This window comes from Acomys minous (genome assembly GCF_964271855.1).
Source record: "Acomys minous genome assembly, chromosome: 6".
NCBI classification, from domain to species: domain Eukaryota; kingdom Metazoa; phylum Chordata; class Mammalia; order Rodentia; family Muridae; genus Acomys; species Acomys minous.
In genome coordinates, this window is record NC_140487.1 from 111,154,738 (window position 1) to 111,178,810 (window position 24,073).

The window sequence follows — 24,073 nt, forward strand, 5'->3', positions numbered from 1 at the left end:
ACGTTGTATTTAATGGATTTTACCTGATTCCAGTTCACAATAGAAGACGCTAAGATGTGTGTGTGTGTGTGTGGGGGGTGGTGGTGTCGAAGTATCCTTGATTTAACTTTCCTAGCTCAATGACTCTACATATCCACACACATACAGGAACAACATCCACACCCACAAACACATCCAGAGAGAGAGAGAGAGAGAGAGAGAGAGAGAGAGAGAGAGAGAGAGGACAGGTATGTGTACCTTAGCGCAGGTACCCTTGGAGGCCAGAGGTATCCATCCCTTGGATCTGGAGTTACAGGCAATAAGTAATGAGAAACTTAGTGTGGGTTCTGGGAACCGAACTCTGGTCCTCAGCAAGAGCAGTGTGTGTTCCTAACTCCCTTGTAATGTGGGTTCCCAAGGCAAATGCTGCCAAAAGCCAGGTGCAGTGTCCTCAGGACCTTCACATTACACACACACACACACACACACACACAGGGGCCAGGTGTTTCCTGCTTAGCTACATCTGGAGTTGCTCTCTGCGATGCTTTATAACTCAGCTTTGTTCTATTTTTACCTGCTGAGTGTTTTCACAGACTAATGGCCAACTCTTCCTGTTGGACTCACAGGCATACAAAAATGCTCGCCTTTTCCACAGGGTTGCTGTCTGTGGAAAGAACAAAAGCCAGGGAACTGTTTTGTCTGCAGGAGGCTTTTCCCTAACCTGGGGAACAATGGTGGCCCCATCAGCCAAGGAGCCCCAAAGCCATAATCCACTTAGCCATGCTGTGCACTGAGCAACTTGCAGGGCCTTGGTCCCAGCTTCTCCTTTGGAGTCCTTTGCTGGCGGGGGGTGGGGGGGGCCGCTATTATCTCTCCCTGGCCCTGCTCCTCTCCTCATCCGGGTAATTAGCCTGCCCATCTGGCCTTTGTGTCGGAACCTCTGTGCACGCAACCTGCCATCAGGACCCTGGGAAAGGCTACATTCCTCCACCTCTGCGAGCACAGAATCAAAACGCTCACCAGCATTTCTCAAGGAACTTTTTTTTTTTTTTTTTAAACAGAGAAATATCTGGGAGCATCAAGCCATCTCAGCCCCAAGCACAGAGTTTCACTCATTCAGCAAATATTTCCGGCACTCTTGCACAGGATTTTTTATTGCTTCTGTTATCTAACGAATACAGGAGACTTGACTACAAAATTGGCACTTCAAATATTTGTGATTCGTGCATGACAGAAGAATGATCTCAGTCCCCACAAAACCAACACACCCTCCTCCCCTTATCAGTCTTAGGGTTCTGAACCCATGGGACACTCTCATCTGTGTATTGCGTGGATCAGCGAAAATTCTTAACTTCTGGTCTGTCGAGAAGAGCAGAGAAGAGAGTTGACTGCAGACTTGATCATAATCTTGAGTGATCTGGACTCGGGGGCACCCTAGATGCTGTGTTTAGAGAGCACTGTTTGCACAGAGAAGAATGCAGCTGGGGACCAGGTTGCAGGAGGGGCAAGGGGGGGGGGCACATGAGGACTTGCCCTGGGGAAGGGTGAAAATGACAGCAAAAGAAATGAAAGCACATTGTGTGTAATAGCATCACACGCTCAGCAAAAAAACACCTCCTCAGGTACAGTGGCTGCAGCTGGCCTGTGGTGCGCAGGATCCCAGCACTGAGAAAAGAAAGAAAGAAAGAAACAAAACCTCCACTTTCTCTAGATGGTTTGTGATGGCCTCCCCTGTCCCCAACAATGATCTGAAACAAATAGAGTGGGGATTGTCTAATGTACTTTACAGGGAGAAAACTCAGGCTCACAGAGATAAAACCATCAGAGCAGGGCCTTATGTACAGCCTTCCGGGCCACATGTGCAGACTTCAGGGCCTTATGTACAGCCTTTAGGGCCTTATATACAGCCTTCAGGGCCTTATGTACAGACTTCAGGGCCTTATGTACACCTTCAGGGCCTTATGTACAGCCTTCAGGGCCATATGTACAGCCTTCAGGGCCATATGTACAGCCTTCAGGGCCTTATGTACAGCCTTCAGGGCCTTATGTACAGCCTTCAGGGCCTTATGTACAGCCTTCAGGGCCTTATGTACAGCCTTCAGGGCCTTATGTACAGCCTTCAGGGCCTTAGGTACAGCCTTCAGGGCCTTATGTACATACAGCCTTCAGGGCCTTATGTACAGACTTCAGGGCCTTAGGTACAGCCTTCAGGGCCATATGTACAGCCTTCAGGGCCATATGTACAACCTTCAGGGCCATATGTACAGCCTTCAGGGCCTTATGTACAGTCTTCAGGGCCTTATGTACAGCCTTCAGGGCCTTATGTACAGCCTTCAGGGCCTTAGGTACAGCCTTCAGGGCCTTATGTACAGACTTCAGGGCCTTAGGTACAGCCTTCAGGGCCTTATGTACAGACTTCAGGGCCTTAGGTACAGCCTTCAGGGCCTTATGTACAGACTTCAGGGCCTTATGTACACCTTCAGGGCCTTAGGTACAGCCTTCAGGGCCATATGTACAGCCTTCAGGGCCTTATGTACAGACTTCAGGGCCTTATGTGCAGCCTTCAGGGCCTTATGTACAGTCTTCAGGGCCTTAGGTACAGCCTTCAGGGCCTTATGTACAGACTTCAGGCCCTTATGTACAGCCTTCAGGGCCATATGTACAGCCTTCAGAGCCATATGTACAGCCTTCAGGGCCTTATGTACAGCCTTCAGGGCCTTATGTACAGCCTTCAGGGTCATATGTACAGCCTTCAGGGCTATATGTACAGCCTTCAGGGCCTTATGTACAGACTTCAGGGCCTTAGGTACAGACTTCAGGGCCTTATGTACAGCCTTCAGGGTCATATGTACAGCCTTCAGGGCTATATGTACAGCCTTCAGGGCCTTATGTATAGACTTCAGGGCCTTAGGTACAGACTTCAGGGCCTTATGTACAGCCTTCAGGGCCATATGTACAGCCTTCAGGGTCATATGTACAGCCTTCAGGGCTATATGTACAGATTTCAGGGCCTTATGTACAGACTTCAGGGCCTTATGTACAGACTTCAGGGCCTTATGTACAGTCTTCAGGGCCTTAGGTACAGACTTCAGGGCCTTATGTACAGACTTCAGGGCCTTATGTACAGCCTTCAGGGCCATATGTACAGCCTTCAGAGCCATATGTACAGCCTTCAGGGCCTTATGTACAGCCTTCAGGGCCATATGTACAGCCTTCAGGGTCATATGTACAGCCTTCAGGGCTATATGTACAGCCTTCAGGGCCTTATGTACAGTCTTCAGGGCCTTATGTACAGACTTCAGGGCCTTATGTACAGCCTTCAGGGCTATATGTACAGCCTTCAGGGCCATATGTACAGCCTTCAGAGCCATATGTACAGCCTTCAGGGCCTTGTGTACAGCCTTCAGGGCCATATGTACAGCCTTCAGGGTCATATGTACAGCCTTCAGGGCTATATGTACAGCCTTCAGGGCCTTAGGTACAGCCTTCAGGGCCTTATGTACAGACTTCATGGCCTTATGTACAGACTTCAGGGCCTTATGTACAGACTTCAGGGCCTTAGGTACAGACTTCAGGGCCTTATGTACAGACTTCAGGGCCTTATGTGCAGCCTTCAGGGCTGTATGTACAGCCTGGCCAGGCAGAAGAGGGGCCAGCCACCAGGGTTCCCTCTGATCCTCCTAACCATTCTTCTCTGGCTTCACTGTGGCAAGGTTGTGTGCATGCGTGCATGCCTGCGTGTGCGTGCGTGTGTGTATAGTGTGAGTGTGTATGCGTGTGCATGCATGCATGTGAGTATGTGTGCCTGCGAGCCTGTGTGTATGTGTGCTTGTGTGAATGTGTGTGCTGTGTGTGCGCTTGTCGCAGACCACTTGAACTTGGTAGATGATAAAAGCACATTCAGCTCAAGTCAACTCTCCTTTTAAGGCCACGGTTAAATTTGGCTCACAGTTGCCACCTGTCCAGGCAGGGTGACAAGAACAGAAGGCAGGCAGGCACTGAACACCTGGGGTGTATTTTTTCCTGCCCCCACAGACCTCCATCGCCTACTGCAAACAGAAAAGCAATGTCTGTGCTCGAGCTGGGTTTCTGTCGAAAACACCGAGAGGATTCTTCCCCATAGGCAGAGCCGGAGGGCCAGCGCCAGGTAAGGAGCTGTGTGGCTTTGCCTTTGGTTCTCTGGGCACCTAGCTCCCTACAGGGAGCCTGTTTAGAAGCTTGGCATGGGGGGGGGGGAGGGGCAGCAGAGAGAAAGTGCTTAATATAGGAAGGATAAGGGTCCTGGTGACTCTGCACATGTCCCCTAGGCCTTTCGGAACCAGGCATACCTGCTCTGGGCAGCCAGGTGGGGAAGTGGCCTCGGCAGGCCACTGACGGGGAGGGAGAGAGAAGGTGACACTGCCTCCGAGGTCACTTCTCCATCTACTCCTAAATGGCCAGGTGCTGACTGGCATTTGCCAGCATTTATTCCACAGGGAGTGTATTTGCCTGACCGTGTCCGAAGATGCTCAGAGAGTTACATAAGCTGGTCCAGTGTCACCAGATGTTAAATCGCACACTCGGGCCCAAGCGTGCTTGACTAGACCCCTACTTCCGGTAGGGCCCTTGGTGCCTCCTAGAACCAGGATCCAGGAGGACCTTAGGAGCCTATGTTATTCCCTGCTGTATTACAAAAGGTGTCAGTACCCTGTGCTCCTACAGTAACATCCACGGAAGCACACGTCCTAGAAAATTAGTTCAGAGGTATCCAGTAGAGTCTGTGCAGCACCTGCCCCCCCTCCCCCCTACTTCCCCCCCCCCCAGTCTTACCCAGCCAAGCCTGGAGCTTTGGGCCCCAGAACCTAGAGGAGGGGCAGGGAGCCATAGGGTGTGGAGAAAATTGCAGGGCATGTCAGATTTCAGCAAATCCAGATTAAAGCCAGAAGATCAGGCTGAAGCCTAGTAACAAAGCCAGCACTAATTAGGAGGCTCAGTGCAGCCACAGCACACCCCCACCCACCCCCACCCCAACCGGGTCCTTGCACCATCCCCACAAAGCCCCACCTTGTTTGTTTATACAGCAGAACAAAGCTGACATCCTTGGGGTTTAGCCAGAGGCCCCACCACAGAGCCCTGGGATAAAGCATCACAGTCAGCACATCCTTTCAGAGGCTCCCCAGGGTCCCCTGTAACAAAGGACAGCATGGGGACCAAATTCCTCCTCAGCACAGGGTGAGGGCTCCTCTTGTTCCCGAGGAGGCATCCGGCCTTCCTCCCTGATGCCATCGTCCGGGAGGCGATGGATACCTGTGTTCTCCTCATCACATTACCTTTTTTTCTTTTTTGTTTTGTTTTCGAGACAGGGTTTCTCGGTGTAGCCTTGGTTGTCCTGGACTCGCTTTGTAGACCAGGCTGGCCTCGAACTCACATTTTCAGTAGAAAAGTAAGTTCTGTTTAAAGCGCAGTCAACCTCTCCGAAGACCGAAGTGGGAGGATTACCTTTGGAGCGAGGCCGGCCAGGGCTATAGTGTGAGGTGCTCTAAAACAGAAACCCAAACGCGACACAGTCCAATTTACAGCGCTCTGGAAATATGAAATATTATCCCCGTGATGCCGCCGCTACGATAAGATTGTTCCCGCGTTTTCAGGGTCTCCACCAACTCTACGGAATTTTCAGAATTTCCTTTTCCTGCCATGACCCCGTCCTGAGGCTCCGCAGCCCCCTGCCCTCATTCAGTCACGGCCACTTGTTCGCAGATGTCATGATAGTATGTCTAGGCTTTCAATGTACTACTATGTGGCACCTGTTATCCCAATTGTCATAATATGAGACTCTGTTTTCTAAAGTGGGTGGGGCCGGGAGATGGCCGGGGGCGAGCCTAAGGAGGCGAACTCTCCCACCAGGTGACGAGGCCAGGTGGGGTGGCAGAGACAGGGGGATTGCTGGGGCTCGCTAGCCAGGCAATATAGCCAAACCCACGACTCCCAGGTTCAGTGAGAGACCATGTCTCAATGATGATGATGATGATGATGATGATGATGATGATGATGTTGATGATGATGATGATGATGATGATGATGATAATAATAATAATAATAATAATAATAATAATAATAATACGGCAATAATGTGGAGGGCTGGCAAACTGCCTAGCAGGCAAAAAGATATTTTCTCTCAACCTAATGACCTGAGTTCAGTCCTCAGGACCAAAATGGCACCGTCCAGCTCCCTTATGTTGTCCTCTGACCTCCACGTGTGTGCTGTGGCACACCTGTAAATGCACGACACATGCCCCTGTGAGAGGCAGCGAGCCGTTGAGGAAGACACTTGCAACGGAACTCGGGCCTCCACCTACACCAGCACGCACAAGTGCACACCTGGGGACATACATACAAATAAGTAGAAGTACAAACAAACAAATCCACAGAACCCAGGCCAGGCACGAGTGGCCTTCTGGCGTTTTGGGAGCGTCACTGCGGAAGTTGCCTCTTCCTGCTGGCCCACCCCCTGTACTGCTGGTCCTGGGCACTGAGGCCACTCGCAGTGCTCACCCTGGGGTGCCTGCTGTGTGTGCGGCTTCACACGGAGAGCTTTCCCCTTCCCTTGACTAAGTCCCCTAAGTTTTGAGTACCCGGAAGCCTGCAGATGTCCGCGAGGGCCTTTGCCCAGTACTAAGCATCTCTTTTCCCAAACAGCGGCACCCACTCTGAGAGGTGCTGAGAATTTGGGGTGCAGGGGGGTGGGGGTAAGACCACTCTCCCCGAAGCTCAGGCCACTTTCTCCTCCTTGAAGCGTGCACACAAGTGATGTAGATTTGATTATGGTTTCTTGAGACAAGAGCATGGGGCATAGAACAGCAGCAGCTCTCGACCTTCCTGATGCTGCTCCCCTGCTACCCTTTAAGACCAGTTCTTGTTTAGGTGACCCCCCCCCCAGCCATAAAATTATTTTTGTTGCCACTTAATAACTGTAATTTTGCCACTGTTATGAACTGTAAACAGCTGTGCTTTCCAGTGATCTTAGGCGACCCCTGTGAAAAGGCCATTCAACGACCCCAAGGGGTCGTGACCCTCAGAGTGAGAACCCGCTGCTTTAGGGAAAGCTAAACTTGTTCCCACACTGCAGCTTCTCAGCAAGAGCCTACTGTGCAGGGACTGGAGGGGTGGCTCAGGGGTTACGAGCACTTGCTGCTCTTCCAGAGGACCCAAGTTCAGTTCTCAGCACCCATTTCAGGTGGTTTACAACCGTCTAGAATCCCAACTCCAGGGGAATCTGCCCCCTCCAGGGGCACTTGAACTCATGTGCCCACATGCAAACCAAGATACTTAAAAATAAGGAAAAATTTAAATGTTTAAGGAAGAGCCCATTGAGGCGGGTGTGGTGGTGCACACTTTTAATCTCAGCATTTGGGGAGGCAGAGGCAGGGGGATCGCTGTGAGTTCGAGGCCAGCCTGATCTACAAAGAGTCCAGGACAGCCAGAGCTACACAGAGGCTCTGCCTCAAAAAAACAAAACAAAACAAAACAACCCCAAAACAAACAAACAAACAAAAAAGAAAAAAGAAAAGAAAAGAAAGAGCCCATTGCTTGGGGGCTGGGGTATACAGGCATGAGGATCTGAGTTCAAATCCCCATAACGCCAGTGTTGTGGCAGCAGAGGCAGAGGAATTGCTGGCCACCATCCTCTTCAGTGAGAGATCTCAGTTTTAGGGAAATAAGGCAGAAAGTGACAAAGAGGGAGGGCATCCCTGGTTTTTGTTTGCACACAGGCACACATGCCTGCACATACATGCATGTATAACACACACACACACACACACACACACATTACTTATTTGACACTTACAAACCATTAGGATTACATTCACCTATTGAGACTATCCTGCCCTACAAAAGACTGAGTGTTGTTATTGTTTTGAGGGGAAGCTATGTCAGTGTGGGGTGCACCATGTTGGGGTATCCCTCCGGTCCCTTGTTGGATGGATGTCCTCTGACTAGTTAATCCCTATCTCTGGGTTGCAGGACCCTGGGGATAGGTCAAAAGAGCGAGACCCAGGCAGCCAGGCTGCTGTGAGGCCCACGGGTTGAAGTGTGTTCTCTGCCTGGCAGGTCTGACCGTCAGCCCACACAAGTGGGCTTCCCATTTGACCCACAGTGCCAGCTGCGAGGTGCCTGTGAGGGCTGGTGGCAGGTGGGGCTTTTTCACTGATCTGAGGAGGGCGTCTCATCCCATGGTTTCAACGTCTCTGTTCAGGGTATTACAACGTCAACGAGTCCCTGGTGAAGCAATCGCCCAAGATCTTGGTGTCCTGCTTCAAATCCAAAACTGGCCGTGGATCAAAACTGACGTCGACAGGCCCAGGGCCTGCGTACTACAACCCCAACGATCACACCAAGGTTCTGAGAAAGCCGCATATCCCGTGAGTCCTGCGGTTTTCTTCTGCGGCAGCTCCAGGGGACCTTTGAACGGGACAGGGCGAGCACAAGCACCATTTAGCAGGACTCAGTCCAGGGGCCCTTGCTGCCAAGTTACAATAAGCCGTGGGAGAGCAGAGGATTTGAACTGAGTCGCGTCTGCCACTCTGATGGCAGAGCCGCTACCCTTGCTTCTTAGAGGAAGGAGCTTCCGGCGGGGTTGAGGGATTTGCCAGAGTCCGCCACAGCTCATATCCCGCCCGAGAGACTCTGGCTCAGGGCTCTCAGGGTCTTTCTGTGTTCCCTCTGAAGCTTCTCCTGGAGCCACGACAGTTCCGCTTTTATAATGTGGAGCCTCCCCTGCGCTTGGGGGGAGATGCAGAAGTGGGGACACACTCAGTGTGGCGCACTGATGGAGGGCGCCTGGCTTTGACCTTTGGCTCTGCTGTGTGCAGGCTGCATGCATGCCTTGGGCAGTACGTGTGAGCGCCGCTCCTTCATCTGTAAAGCCAAATGTTAGGCGAACAGAAGGTCCAAACGGTGACTAACTATCGATAGTTAAAAATATCAAAAGTTAAAAAGAAACGGAGCTGGGCGGGGTTGGTGCACATTTGTAATCCTAGCACTCTGGAGGTGGAGGCAGGAGGATTGAGAATTCAAGGCCAGTCTGGCCTACATAACCAGACCCTGCTTCATCAAAGCAGGGGTGGGAGGTGGGGAGAGAGAACTGTATCACCGTTTAACATATATACCGTTTGGAAAATTGCTTATAGGTGTTCTGCCTGCAGGTCTGTGCACCATGTGTCTGCAGTGCCCATGGAGGCCAGAAGAGGGCGATAGGTCATCTGGAACTGTAGCTATAGGTTGTAGTTAGCAGCCTGGTGGGTGCTGGGAACCTAAGCCCAGTTCTCTGCAAACAACCAAGTGCTCTTTGGCACTGAACCCTCTCTCTCTGGCCTCTCTCCGCATCACTCCTAATGTAACACTTGTCTTCTAAGAGACTCAAAGGCATTCAGGGCCTAGGGATTCCTCAAATGGCTGTAGAGCGTCTCGAACCAACTGCACACAAGGTTGATTTTGTCACCATTTGAGCCCTCCCTCTGTTGGAGCCCCTCTTGCAGGTCCAACCATTGGAAGGGTGACCATTGGGCTGAATGTGGGGACACCTGAGCCCCTCCACAGAAGCGAGGCAGGTGTCATGGCTACAGCGGCAGTGGGCTAGACACCCAGGCAGCTGGCAGGGGGCCAGAAACATTGGTCACTATCTAACCATCAGCCTGGACCACAGGGCAAGAACACAGGAATCTGTCAGGTCAAACAGGTGCTGGAGATGTGACTCAGGCTCAGACAGAGGCTACCAGGTTAAGTCCCCTCCATGTTCCCATTGTGGGACTCTGCAGGATCCTTCCCAGGGGATCAGGGATGGCTAGGCCCCTTCTAAAAGTCAGAGACTCCTGCCTTCAGGCTGGCTTGAGGCCCCTCTGCACAGACTTTTCCTTAGTCTGCCAGGGAGATGCTGTGGTAAGGGGCAGGCACGTGGGCAGGGGACTGTCTCCACGGAGCCTCCCCTCCTTGCCCCATTGCTGAGAGGAGATGAAGATTTTCTGGGCTGTGGCTCCTGAGAGGCTGGGTGAAGCAGAACTTGGAAACAGCTCTTACTCCTTCCCAGCTGACGCATAAGAGCCGAGCATATTTATGGAGACCATGTGATGTTTTGATGCATTACCTAATGTTCAGACCGGGAGAAGCGTCGGTGGCCTCAGACCTCTGGTTCTTACTCATTACAGCTGAGATTATGTTGTCTCCTACTGAAACAGGATACAGCTGCTATTTGGTACAGTGGCTCAGACCCACAGGTCAGATCTGGAAGCTTCCACAAGGAGGACCTATCCCTGAGCTCTCCCGAGGGACAGCTGTAAGACAGCGGCACCTCAGAGGCTGGTACTTGTGCCTCATGAACCGTGGCTGAGGAAAACACTGTGGGAGTTCTTAGCCTTTGGCTGCCCAGCTGACTCAGAGCTAGGAGGATTTGTTGGCGTGGGGGTTGACTTAAGAAGTGAAGCGAGAGCCGGGCACAGTGGCGCACGCCTTTAATCCCAGCACTCGGGAGGTAGAGCCAGGTGGATCTCTGAGTTCGAGGCCCGGCTGGTCTACAAAGGGAGTTCCAGGACAGCCAGAGGTACACAGAGAAACCCTGTCTCGGAAAAACAAAACCAAACCGACGTGAAGTGAGTGTCAGGCAGGATTTCACATCTTCTGTTGCTCAGTAGCTGTCTTGGGGGGGCGTGACTCAGTAAGGCAGGGCAAGGCAAGGTGAGAACTTTGAGATCAGAATGGGGTTCTCCCAGTGCCACCTGCCAGGGGGAGGACCACCCTGAGACTCCTCTCTAGTCACTTCCTGGAGTCTCTAAGCCTCCACCTTTGCACAGTATGCCGTCCTGTTAAGAGTAGCTTGAGAATCAAGCCCCTTGGCAGGCTCCAGCTCAGCAATTATGCTAGGCCAATTATGCCCACCTAAGGTTCCCTGGGGAGTGGGGATTGTCACTCACCGTGGGATGCATCCTCCCAAGGCAGCTATCTGTCACTGCCCCTACCCTGCAGGACAGACACTGCATTCCACCCAGAGGCAATCGGTTGCCCTTTAATGTGGAGAATTGTGAGAAATTGCCTCTCTCTCCCTCCCAGACCTGGGAATCCCCGAGGCAGAGAATCTGTGTCTGGGAGTGTCCCAGGGGTCCTAGGTGCCTTCTACAAGTGACCTGCTGAGACCTTGAAGACATCCATTATCTCTGGGCCATTGACAAAGGGATCCCTTGCAAACCGAGGTGTGCTTAATCCCGCTGCGGCTCCTGGGAGAGCTTGATAGATGTTTTCATTCTTTTCTAAGGCATGCACCCCATCAAAGGCTGGTCACACCGCATTGCTGGCCATCCTGGGTGTGACCACAGCTGCAGTACATCATGGGGGGGGGATGGGGGGAGTCTGGTGTCTGGACTCCATCACTTTCTTTGTACATTCCCCGACTCCCCCACAGGGTTTGAGACACAAGGAAAGAGGATAACACCCACTTCAGCTCTCTGACCCTCTGTCATTTCTAGGTTGTTTTCTTTTTTCTCACAATTCCTCCACACCCCTACAGACCCAATGCAAAGTTAAGAGGGAACTCTGATTATGATTTTTTTTGTTTTGTTTTTTCAAGACAGGGTTTCTCTGTGTAGCCCTGGCTGTCCTGGACTCACTTTGTAGACCAGGCTGACCTCGAACTCACAGCTATCCACCTGCCTCTGCCTCCCGAGTGCTGGGATTAAAAGGCGTGCGCCACCACACCGGGCTGATTATGACTTTTGAGTCACACTTTCCCTTCTAGAATGATCCAGAACAACACTGCTCCCAACCCCGTGCCTTTGCCCACGCCTATGTGTGCACACATACACACATGTACATGCATGCAACATGTGCTTGCTCACACATATACAGATATGCATACACACACGCACATTTGAACACACATGCATACACATGCACATGTACATGCACACATTCACACATACACATGCACACACACATATGCACACACCCACACATGCACATACACACACATATACACATGCATACACACCTACTGTGCTTTCTACTTGCCTCACTCTTTAGAGAAGATGATCTTGCCTTACTCAGCTTTGAGGCTCCTAACCCCATGCTGAACTACAGAGAAAAGTGGGGCAGGGGGACAAAGAAGGCGATAGTGCCCAGACACCAGGGAAAGGCTGAGATTGATCACTCGCTCCCATGTCTGCCCAGTGTGCCCATTGCTGGAATGCCCTCCCCTTCCCTCCCTCCTGGTCTCCTGCTGACCTCTTCCAGGGTCCAAGATCTACTGGGACTCGCCTTTGCCCTCCTGTTTCCAATAAGGGGCCTTCACAGTATAGCCCAGGCTGACTGGGCACTCTCCTTGTAGTGCAGTCCTCAGAGTCATGGCAATTCTCCTGCTTCAGCTACTCCAGTGCTGGGATTACTGGGATGTGCCTGCTTGTAGTCAGGATTTTTAAGCTTCCCTTTCTTTCTTTCTTTCTTTCTTTCTTTTTTTTAAAGATGTATTTATTGTATATGAGTGCTTTATCTGCAGAAGAGGGCACCAGATCACGTTATAGATGGTTGTGAGCCACCATGTGGTTGCTGGGAACTGAACTCAGGACCTCTAGAAAAGTAGGCGGTGCTGTAAACCACTGAGCCATCTCTCCAGCCCCTAAGCTTCCCTTTCTAACAAGTCTTCCTGTTAGGCACAGGAATGAAACATCATCACTACTCCTAGCACATGGTCTGGGGTGGTCAGACTTCCTGGAGATAGTGAGCAGAGACAGGGACATTCAAGCCACAGCTGCCCTCTTCCCTGTCACCATTCAGATGGGCCCTAGCTGTGGACTATCCAATCCTCTATATCTCCGTCTTAGTGCAGAACAGCCTAGACCCCTAAGTGTGCCTGACCAGAGCAGCACATGAGGCCGGTGCTCACTGGAGACCATGGCATTCTGCTAAGGACGTGGGCATTGTTACTTCTGTGATAGGGCGCAGGGAGAGGCCGCTCCAATCAAATGTGTGGATATGTGACCCCGGCCTGCATCAGCCTCTAGCAGCTACCCCTGCTTGAGCGAGTGAACCCCTCATGGTCTCCCTGGAAAGAAGTTGGGACTCTTAGGCTTGGGGGGTGACCCAGACTGATGAGTGACTTCATCCCGGGGTGCAAGTTCCAGTTGTGACTTCCAGGAGTCTCAGGCCTCAAAATGTGGCCAGTCACACACATACATGAAGTTTCTCAGGGTGCCTTGGGGAGGGAGTCACAGCCTGAACAGGGGTGAAATATCACTGTGATGCAGAAAAGGGCTCTTGGCCACACCCTGGGCCAGGTTTTCCTTAAGGGGCAGAGGGGTATGTACTCCCTCCTCCCCTGTGGCTATCTTTGTTTTACTATCTTTGTTACTCAGGCAGAGCAAGGTGGCAGAGCAGGGTGACCTCCCTAGCAGCAGGCAAATCGCTATACCCATGAGTGGCCCTACTGTGAGCATTGAATATGCACCAGCTCATGGGGAGGGGAATGCTTCACACCCCTTCTTTGTTTTTATTTTGTTTTCATAGCTCCCCTATAAAGAGTAGGGGCTCTCACTCCCTGCTCCAGATACAGGCCTTTGTCTGGGACCTCACAGCCAGTCAGCGAGTGGCAAGACTAGCATCCATACTCCTTGTGGGTGTCTCTAAAACCTAGACACCCTCTGTCATGGCGCCTCTCCAAATTGCCGGGCCTGGGAGACTGGTACCACAGGGCCACATTCCTGAAACCGGCTCCGACTTTACATCTGCTACTGTCTCTCTGGACACCAGCTCCCTTAGCATCCCTACAGACATCTCTAGGGGTCCTGGCTTACTGGAGTCAAGAAGGTAGAGGCCTAAGGCCAGCAGGTTATGGGAGCCAGGACTCCTGCGCCACTTTCTGGCACAGTGCCCCTTTCTGGATGCTCTGTGCTGAGAACTTCCTCTCCCCTTTTCATGAGAGGCCCCAGAAGAAACTTGAGGTGTGAGGCTTGACTCCCAAGATGGCCCCAGGACACCTGGTATCCATCATACTGTGGGCTGAAGTGAGAGAACAGTCCTCAAAGGTCCTCTTGCCCAACTGTCCCCACCCCAACTTTTATGAACTGTGTTCCGGAAGTGTTAAGTAGGTTTGGACTCCGGCATGTTACACAGAATAGAGTCCTTTTCCGGAAGGAAAGATGGCAGTCTGAAATAGCTACAATACAAGCAGCAAGTGCCCTGTAGAAGTTCTCGATTACCAGCCCAGTGCTTTTCCACCCCAGCCTCCAGCCTTAAGGGAAAGATAGCTCCCAGGGTTCTGGAATGCTGGTAGAGATCTGCCGGTTGTGGAAGGCAGGACAAGCCTTCCTATTTCCTGGCCAAGCAGGCATCTTGGCTCATTAAAGCCTCTTTCTCACTCCACCTTTAGCTCTCAGATCTCCAGCCAGACTCTGGCAATCCATCCCAATCAGCACATACAATCAGTGCCACCCGCTTTTCCCAATGAGCCCAGCGACCGCGTTTGTGACAGAAGCGTGTCTGTGTTCTCACTGCACCAGCACTGTGTTTTAGGTACCATACCTACCTCATTGAACTCTGGCAAGCCTGTGAGGTGCGGTTGCCATTGTACAGATTAGGAAACTGAGGCCCAGAGGCCCTGGGCTCACAAACAACTGAGCTAGGATACGGCCCATGGTAAGCCCCTCACAGACCCTCGCTGGTCCTCAGGCTTGGCTGTTCTTTAGGCTTTCCCATTTCCCCCCACGAGGTTGGCTGTGGTGACATCTTCCCATTTTGTCTTTTTCAAAGGAAAGCTGCGCTCCTGAACTTCTCCGCCCACCCTCTGTCTCTGCCCCCCAAGCCACCTCTCCCGGGTCCTGGCCAGTACGAGATCGTGAACTACGAGGGACCTCCCAAGCACTTCATCTCCAGCGCATCATTTGTGTCCAACACCAGCCGGTGGCCAGTGTTGTCATCCAAACCCAGCATGCCGGGGCCAGGTCAGAGAACCGAGACCCCGAATCTTCTTCAACAGTCTGCCATTTCTCCGCCATCAGATACCACAAGTTTATGGGTCATTTGCTAAACAGGTTACAAGGGTGAGGTGGGTTTAGCCAGGTAATTGGCCTCAGGGATCTGACTGTCTTGATGCCACCAGGGTCAGGGTCACATGTGTAAACCATCACGTTGGCTTTTCCTATGGGCTCCAGGGAGCTAAAGTCAGGCCCTCAAGTTGCAGCAGGCACTTTACTGAGCTGTCCTTCCAGCCCCAGATGCTGTTTTAGAAAGAAATGGTCATAGCTTTGTAAAGTCCTCATAAAACTTCTTATTCTTAAAGATATTTAAGCCTCTAGCTCAGACTGGCCAAGGAATTTTCAAGACAGGTAAGCCTCAAGAGTTGGCTGCCTACTGCTTGGGACATTTGTGGAACGGAGTCTCCAAGTGGAGTCTCTTATTGCTGTGTCTTGTTTGTGATGGACACCAGAGCAAGTCTGACAGAGTGGCTCTCTGAAGCTGCTTAGCTCCTCCCTCCCTCCTTCCTTCCTTCCTTCCCACCCTTTCTCCCTCTCCCCTCCCCAGGAGCCTAAGGACCTCAGTGCCTCGAGATCTCCCTGTTAGCATCATGAGGGGCCCCGCTCCACCAAGATGGGCAATTTCCTATCCCCAGAGGCTTGCTTCACAGTGATGGTTGGTCTCTGTGCTTCTCCAGCTGTCTGCAGCTCTCTAAAGCTCCCCTTACCTCCCCCCCCCCACCCTCACCCCCCGACAGTGGGGCCAGAGCTGGTGGCACGTGCCATGTGCATAGGAACTGGAAAGCAGAGCTGGCAAGCTGGCTGCTATCTTGTCTTAAATACTCAGTCGGATGACATCCCCACTCTGGGCAGCCCTGGGGGGCATCTGGCCAGTCCAGGAGAACAGTGTCTATCTAACACAGGAGCTCTGGAGGCCCAGGGATGGTTGGGGCTCCCCATCAGGCTGTTTATCTGGGTCCTCTGGGAATGGTATGTGAGTATGATGCTTATGGGGGATTCCTGAAGCTTGGACCCCAAGACAGAACCCCAGCAGGCCATTCCTGTTGCTGTGGTAACCTCCATCAGGGTGATCCTGAGGGTGTGCTGGGAGGGTGTGCCTGCATGTCTGTTGGGGTGCCTCCAGCAGGCATGGATCTGCCTGGGCCCATGGGCCTCCCCTCTGTAGCTTCCTGAGAAGGCGTGGGAGGGATTCTGGGACTGTGGCTCCCACGTCGTGTTTGTTAAAGACATATGTCTGCAATGGGCATAGGTCTCAGTTTTCTGGAAAAATTTGAACTAACACAAAACCCTATCAACTTAAATTCTCTCTTCTTTAAGAGTATTGTTTTTGCTGGGTTGTGGTGGCACATGCCTTTAATCCCAGCACTCGGGAGGCAGAGGCGGGTGGATCCCTGTGAGTTCGAGGCCAGCTTGGTCTACAGTGCGAGTCTAGAACAGCCAAGGCTACATAGAGAAACCCTATCTTGGGGAAAAAAAGAATACTGTTTTCAGCCAGCTATGCTGGCGCACACGACCTGTAATCCCAGCACTCAGGGAGGCAGAGGCAGGTGGATCTCCGTGAGTTGGAGGCCAGCCTGGTCTACAAAATGAATCCAGGGCAGCCAAGGCTATACCTAGAAACCCTGACTCAAAAACAAAAACAAAACAAAACAAAACAAAACACCAAAAACCAAACCAAAACAAAAAGTACCGTTTTCCTTGAAATGTCCATTCACATTTTCTAGAAAGTGGCATTGTAAAGTTGATTCTGTTAAAGAAGTTCTAAAGAGTTGAAGAGTGTCAGAAGCCACAGTCGGAGGCCAGCCTTGGCCACCTGAGAGCCATGGAAGAAGGCCGGGAGATGGCTCAGTAGGTAAAGTGCTTACTGTGCCTGAGTGAGGACCAGGCTTGGATCTTCAGCACACACGCAAAAGCCAAAATCAGTGGTGTGTGCCTGTGACCCAGGATGGAGACAGGTGGAGCTGAAAGTTTGGTGAGAGACCTTTATCTCAAAAGAAGTAAGAAGTGGAGAGGGACAGAGAAGACACCTGAAGGAGACTTCTGCCCCTACCCCTTTAAAAAAATAGATAAGAGGGCGTTGGAGAGCCGGCTCAGAGGTTACAACTACTGTCTGCTCTTCCAGAGGTCCTGAGTTCAATTCCCAGCAACCACATGGTAACTCACAACCATCTATAACGTGATCTGGTGCCCTCTTCTGGCACGCAGGTGTACATGCAGGCAGAACACTATATACATAATAAATAAATCAATCTTAAAATAAATAAATAAATAAATAAATAAATAAATAAGAGCCAGGTAACACAAGGCCAGTTGCTTCCTCACCGTGTCTCTAGGCTGCAGGGCAGGAGCAGGGCTCCCTACCCTCTCTCTCCCCAGCTCTGATGTCTGATGCCATTTCTCTCTCTCTCTCTGCAGCCACCTACCAGCCAGCGAGCCCAGGGAAGCAGTCCTTCCACTACAATGAGGACAACAAATGGATCCCAGCGATATAGTGACACCACAGGAGCTCATGGACAGGCTCCTCACACTAGCCGCCCACCCCCTGCAACCCCCGCTCCCCAGGAGAGCCTGCCTTTCCTCTGTCACCCAGCCCAGGGCCACATCCTGTCTGGAGCTGCCTTGTGGAGACTGGCCCCCAGCCCCACCCCCTCGTCCCTCCCATAAGAAGGAATGGGCAGAGCTCTCTGGCTACTTCTGCCTCAGCCTCCAAGCTGGTTCTGGTGACGCCCCTCCCCCAGAGTTAATGGATCCCAGCTTCCTGCTGAGGCTGTGGTAAATTAGAAGCAGAGTCAGCCAGAGTGCTGAGGCCTGGCCCGAGGGCCCTGACCTCCAGATTGTCCTTGACTTCTGAGAGGCAGGAAGGCTCAGAGGTGCCCGCAAACAGAGGCACAGGGATATCCCCTGGCACCCCTGCCCTCAGCCATGCCTGGTTATTACTATGCAGCAAGCACACGGCAAAACTCATCACACCTACAGATTTACAGACTGTATTCGTCAGCGGGCAAGGCATGACCCCGCTGGACCTAGGGGCCTGGAACCACCATCCCCAGGGCAGGGAGGACCTCTGTGTCCCCAACCTCGCCTCTGCCTGGCCTGGTCTCTGTCACCGTATCGAGGTCCCATTCCGATCTGGAGTAGGCATCAGTTACTAAGTTGGACGGGGTCTCTAACAGATCACGGTTTACCTGCCATGGCTAGAAAGAGAGCTGACCAAGAACCAAGATGAAGTTAAACTGATTGCACATCCTCTCCGTCCCCAGATGTTGATACTGTCGGCCACTTTTCTAAATGGGATCCTCTTGGGTTCCCCTTCCCTCCTCCAGCCGCCCCCCCCTGAATCCCTTCCATGATGCCTGGGCTCCTGGCTGCTTCCCAAGGCCCCTTCCTTGACATCCTCTGGGAACTGTGCACCCTGGGCCTCCCATCTGGTCTGGCTGCCTGATTGGCTCTCCTCCTGGTGTAGAGGAGTGGGGCATGAAGAAGAGGGAGGGAGAGAGGGAGGGAGGGAGGGAGGGAGAGAGGGAGGGGATAAAGACACTTATTCTATTAAACGGAATTCTTGCTTCTCAGAAGCTGGGCTCTTTGTGAACTTCAGAGTCCCGCAAGCCGGGGCTTTGGAAGGACAAGGTAGCCTGGTATATACCCTGGGAAGCACAGGGGATTCTGGCCTTGGGCTCCTGCTCAGGACATCAAAGTCTACACCTCCAGGTCTCATGGTGTATGAGTGGAACCGGTCCGATATGAGCCGAGTCACACCTAACTTGCCGACACCCTGCACATTAATTGGCTGTCAGAGGCATAGGAGTTTTCAGGGGGTCTGTTTCCCCCATGATATCTCCATGGATGGCTATAGTTGAATTCAAACTTTATATTTGGGCTAAAGGAGACTCTTGGGCAAGCTCTCGGTTATCTCTTGACATGTTATGTGTTCTAGAAGACCGGTCAGACCTGGCATTCAGGACTTGGAGCTGCCCCTGTGCTTGGCCACAGTCCTTGACAATAGGACCAGATCCAAAAGGATCCAGGATCAGGGGATTCCATCCATCCAGGTCCCTCTGACTCAGGCTTAGCACATGGTGGGGCCCTAGTCCCGGGCTTGTTGGGCAGAGGCTGGTGATGTACAGGAAAGTTATACCAAAGGCCTCTTCAGTCATCACAATGCTCCACCAAGTGATGGTTGTTTCTCCACACAGACCAGGAAACAGGCCACTCCGAGGTGGTAAAAAAGATGGGGCTGGCGGCACCAGCCAGAATTCACTGTTGCTGCTGGGGTGGTAAGCTCTGCCGGTCCTCACACACTCTGAAGGTGTCCCAGGCTGCACATGGTTCTGTCTCAAACCCCAGATGGACATTAAGCTCACCTGGGAGCAGACACGGGTCCCACACCAGAGTCATGCCCAGCTTGAATCGCAGAGTTCTGATTTAATTGATTTGGGGGCGTGGGATCAGTTCCTTTTCTCATCGCTTGCCAAGAATATCTGATAGAAGTAACTTTCAGAAGGATGGGTAAATCTTGGCTCAGAGTGTGAAGGTGTGGTCCATCAGGGTGGGGACAGCTTGGTGGTTGGGACAGCTCAGGATGTGTTAGCAGGAGTGATCATGGGATGGCCGGCCACACCCTATTCACAGGAAGCAGAGAAAGGTGAATGCTGGCTTTCTCCTTTCTCCGTTCTCCCTTGTAATTCAGTCTGGTTCCCCTGTCCATGGGATGATGGCACCCACATTCAGGGTGAGTCTTCTTTTTTCAGCTAAACCCTCAGAGACAGGCTCAGACTCAAATCCAGAGATTGTGATTAAACAACTTCTTCTTCTTCTTCTTCTTCTTCTTCTTCTTCTTCTTCTTCTTCTTCTTCTTCTTCTTCTTCTTCTTCTTCTTCTTCTTCTCTTTTCTCCCCCTCCTCCCCTTCCTCCCCCTCCTCCCCTTCCTCCTCCTCCTCCTCCTTCTTCAATACAAGGTTTCCCTCTGTAGCCCTACCATTCTTGAACTCCATAGCTCTTGCCTTAGCCTCCCAAGTGCTGGGATTACAGCCACGCAGCAGTGTGTACTGACTTATAAAGTCCTGCATGGGACTGGGACGGAGCTAGATAGACCTAGGACGCACTCCTCTTTGATCAAAGTGCTTCCCAAGTGATAACGCACACACACACCCCTTGGATATCAGGTGACACCACAGACTCAGTGGGTCTCGGGTGGGGCCAGAGAGCCTGCATTTATACACAGGTTTCAGGTGGTATCCACGCTGCATATCTGAGAGCCTTGATTAGAGCAGCTGGGTCTGATATCCACTCAGTTATTCTTGCTGCTTTCACGGGGTCATCCATCTTTTTGTTAATTTCCCACCTTCCCTCTCCTCACTCCCCCCTCCCCCACCAACTCCCCCTTAACTCCTCCTGTGATGGCTAGTTTAATGTCAACCTGACACGCGCTAGAGTCATTTGAGAAGTGGAAACTTGGGTTGAGAAAAATAGCTCCAGAAAAACCAGGCTGCAGGCAAGCCTGTAGGGCATTTTCTTAGTTAGTGATTGATGTGGGAAGAGTCCACTCCATTGTGCGTGGGGACACTCTTGGTCCCAGGCTGGTGATCCTGGGTCCTATAAGAAAGCAAGGTGAGCAAGCCAGTAAGCAACGCCCCTCCATGGCCTCTGCATCAGGCCCTGCTTCCAGGTTCCTGTCTGGTTTGAGTTCCTGTCCTGACCTCCTTCAGTGATGCACAGTGATGTAGAAGTGTAAGTCAAATAACCCGGTCCTCCCCGTGTTGCTCTGGCCGTGGTGTTTGTCACAGCAATAGTAACCGTAACTAGGACACCTCCATCACGCGTTCCTCCCTCTTTACCCTCACTCTCTTGCTGTAAGTCCACTGGGTGGCAATTACCAGCAGACAGGTGAGGCTTTCGCCACCCGCCAACAACGTCCTCCAAAAGTGAAAGCTGTCGGAAAGACCCTGGCTCATCTCCGTTCTTCCTAATTTTTCCTTTTGGGGAGCGAATGGCACTTTTGCAATGGTGTCCCTGCCCTCTTGTCTTCCTCCAAGTCCAGGGATGACCTTTTCCAAGCTTGTAGAACATTGTTCTTAGAAGCCAAATCCTTGAGAACCCTCATCTCCTATTTCAGTGTCTTGCTAGCGGCTGTAGATACACAGGCCACCACCTACCCTGTGCTCTGCAGCAAGTGTGCGCATGCGCCACAGAGACCCAAAGCAGCAAGTGTGCGCACGCGCAGCAGAGACCCAAAGGCATTATTAATGCCTCTTTGGAACAATGGCCTTCAGCCTTGATTGCACACTATGGTTACCTACGGAACTTCAAAAAGTGCCACTGGGCTTTCATCCCGAATGCCAATTTAGACAAGAGGGCTGGGCAGATGCCGCCCAGGTGATTCCAATACAGCAGCGAGGTTACCAGTACCCACTAACCTCTGCTTGTCCTGGTCAGAGGCTGTGCCGGAAGTTAAGAAGGAATCGACACACTCGGAGTCCTGGGGCGTGCTTGGTACCATGTCTCGCTTTGCCCTCCTGTTGTGTCACACTTTTACACACGTCTTTGCTTTGGTGCATGGTGCGGTGTGCCAGCAGCAGGGAAGTCTGATGGTGGATGCAACCCTGATGCTCCAGTATCCCCCGGGTAGGGTCACCAACCACGTTGAAGCTTGAGGAAGCATCAGTAGTGTGGAGCCTGTCTTTAAAATCTTGAGATCTTGTTTATCGTAGCTCTTAGGTTGGGCATCGTGGTACCCACCCCCACCCCCCACCCCTCTCCGCCTGCAACCCTAGTGTTCTGGATTGTGAGTTTAAGATTAGATTGAGCCGCCAGGCAGTGGAGGCGCACACCTTTATCCCAGCACTCGGGAGGCAGAGGCAGGTGGATTGCTGTGAGTTTGGGGCTAGCCTGATCTACGAAGTGAGTCCAGGATGGCCAAGGCTGCGGAGAGAAACCCTGTCTTGAAAAACAAAACAAAAACAAACAAACAAACAAAAAATATCCTGAGCCACACAGTGAGACCCTGCCTAATAACTAACAAAACAAAAACTGTAAGGGCGACCTCCCAAGGCATTAAACTGTATCAACTGCATCGCTGAACCCTCTGGCATCCTCTCACGGTGGGTCACTTGTGTAGCCTGCATCCCGATGCTGAGGGTAGGTAGGGCTGTGATTTTTGACCACGGGTTCTGTTGGAACTGGGGAAGTTCCCAAGGATTCTTGGTTCTTAAACTTTAAAACCAAACAAGTACACACTCGTGGTGCACAGACATACACGCATGCAGGCCAAACACCCATATGCATAAAAAAAAAAAGTTAAAGGTCCTGTTCCGACAGACATAAGTTCTAATTCATAGGAAGAAGAGCTTCTGGGACTGAAGGTGCAGATGCTGTCCCTCCCCCACACTCTACTGAAGGTGGGGACGCTGTCCTTTCCCCACACTCTGTGCCTTCAAGACTCAATGGGGAGCCTGAGGCTCTCAGATGACAGCTGAGAGCAGTGAGGACCACACTGTGCATTTTATTGCTAGGGAAATGGAGTAGATACAGCTCTGGAAAGGAAGAAAGGAAGGAAGGGAGGGAGGCATGGCGGAAAGGAGGAAGGCCTTCCTTTTGGTCTGTTCCTAGAGGCCACAAGGCTCGGTTTTAGTCCCTCCCCCCACCCCTAGAAGCTTAGACACTCACACAAGGCTGTATACAAGTGATGACACCACTGTACAGTTGGGAAGTGATGTGTGGTTGCCTTTGGGGGACAGTTTGAGTTCGACCCAGAGAAAGTGACAGCCTGGAGAATAGGGGCAGTGTTGGCCCAGGTCTCGGTGGCATGGGTCCCAGCCGTGCTCTGTCTGCTAGCCTAGCTGTGAGGGCCTCATCCCTGCCACTGTGAACCCTCCTAGGCTTTGTTCTCAGCACCAAGGGAGCCTCTTCACGACCTTGTGAGACCACATGTGGATTCTCTGGCCTGTCAAGAGGATTACCTCTGCTCACAGTGCCCAGCCTTCAAGCTCAGGACAAGATGGCCTTGGGACAAAGCCACAGTGGGGGGTGGAGGGGAGGGCCTCCTCTACCCCAGCCTCTCTTCTGGCTGGAGACTCACAGGAGGAAGGAGCAGAAGCTGAGGAAGTGTGCACAGGTAGGCTTTTATTACTAAATCCTATGATATACAAAATGCATAATCAAATAACAGCTAAAAAAATAGTCCAAGAAATATGAAACACATATTTTTGAAATGATAAAAATGTAACATAAACATACAAAATGTTGCATATATACACAATATATACTTATATATATATATATATATCACAATGAAAACTGTAAATAAGAAATGTGTACAACAGTAGGCGGCAAAGGTATTTGCGCCTGCCAGTTCCATGCTGGTGACGTACGTCTCGTACCGAGGAAGTCAGTGAGAAAAGAGTTTCCAATGTCCTCACAAAGGCATTTGCTCTGAAGTTGGGAGTTTTCAAGTTAAGTGGCCAAAGAGTGAGAGCTCTTTGGTGGAAGGAAACAGAGCGAGGGTCAGAGCGGATCAACCCTGCAGAGAGAGGGTGGTGGGACCCCCCTGGGGCCTCTGCGGCAGTTGGGTCTGTGTCGATGCAGACTTCCGGTCTCTGGTGGGTGGGCAGTTGCGGGAAATTCTGGGATAAAGTTCAAGCCTGGATGGGACATTGAGATCCTGAGATTTCCTTGGTCTCTCCCTGGCCCTGGCATCACTGAGTTTGTGGCCGGCGAGACCTCTTCCCCGGAGGACGACGTTTCAAGCAACAGTGCTGACATGTGAGGAGGAGTTCTGCATGGCGTGAGCCCGGCCCTGGGGACGGGATGCTTGAGGCTGGGCCTTCACAGCTCCTTCAGGATGATCTGGATCTTGCCGTCCAGCTCTCCCATGTCCAGCAGGAAGGCCACATGGTTGCTGTAGTGCTGGATGATGTTGTTGTCCATGTTGACTAGAATTCTGGAAGAGAGAGGAGGGAGACTTGGTTGCAGTGTGGCAAGGCCCTGTGTCCTGGTCCTCTTGAGTAACAAGGTTGGGAGTAACTACTGCGGACACCTCAGTGGCTTCCTCAAAACCAGGCTGTAAGGTGGGCACTCCTAGTGGCCAAGTCTCAGTGCAAAGCCTAGCC

General features: G+C 51.9%; 2 protein-coding genes across 6 annotated transcripts in view; one reads left to right on the plus strand and one right to left on the minus strand.

Annotated features, from left to right (window-relative positions):
- STPG1 (sperm tail PG-rich repeat containing 1) overlaps positions 1–18,475 on the plus strand; it is a 44,362-nt gene extending 25,887 nt beyond the window's left edge. For all 3 annotated transcript variants that reach the window (XM_084788346.1, XM_084788345.1, XM_084788344.1), the window contains exons 6-9: positions 4,015–4,126; positions 8,213–8,378; positions 14,746–14,936; positions 17,385–18,475. In XM_084788346.1, the coding sequence (XP_084644472.1) occupies positions 4,015–4,126; positions 8,213–8,378; positions 14,746–14,936; positions 17,385–17,461 (546 nt within the window). In that variant the 3' untranslated portion in view covers positions 17,462–18,475. The remainder of the gene's footprint in view (positions 1–4,014; positions 4,127–8,212; positions 8,379–14,745; positions 14,937–17,384) is intronic.
- A 4,592-nt stretch (positions 18,476–23,067) lies between these two features.
- Positions 23,068–24,073, minus strand: part of GRHL3 (grainyhead like transcription factor 3) — a 32,865-nt gene continuing 31,859 nt past the window's right edge. For all 3 annotated transcript variants that reach the window (XM_084785126.1, XM_084785127.1, XM_084785128.1), the window contains exon 16: positions 23,068–23,904. In XM_084785126.1, coding sequence (XP_084641252.1) covers positions 23,790–23,904 — 115 coding nt within the window. In that variant the 3' untranslated portion in view covers positions 23,068–23,789. The remainder of the gene's footprint in view (positions 23,905–24,073) is intronic.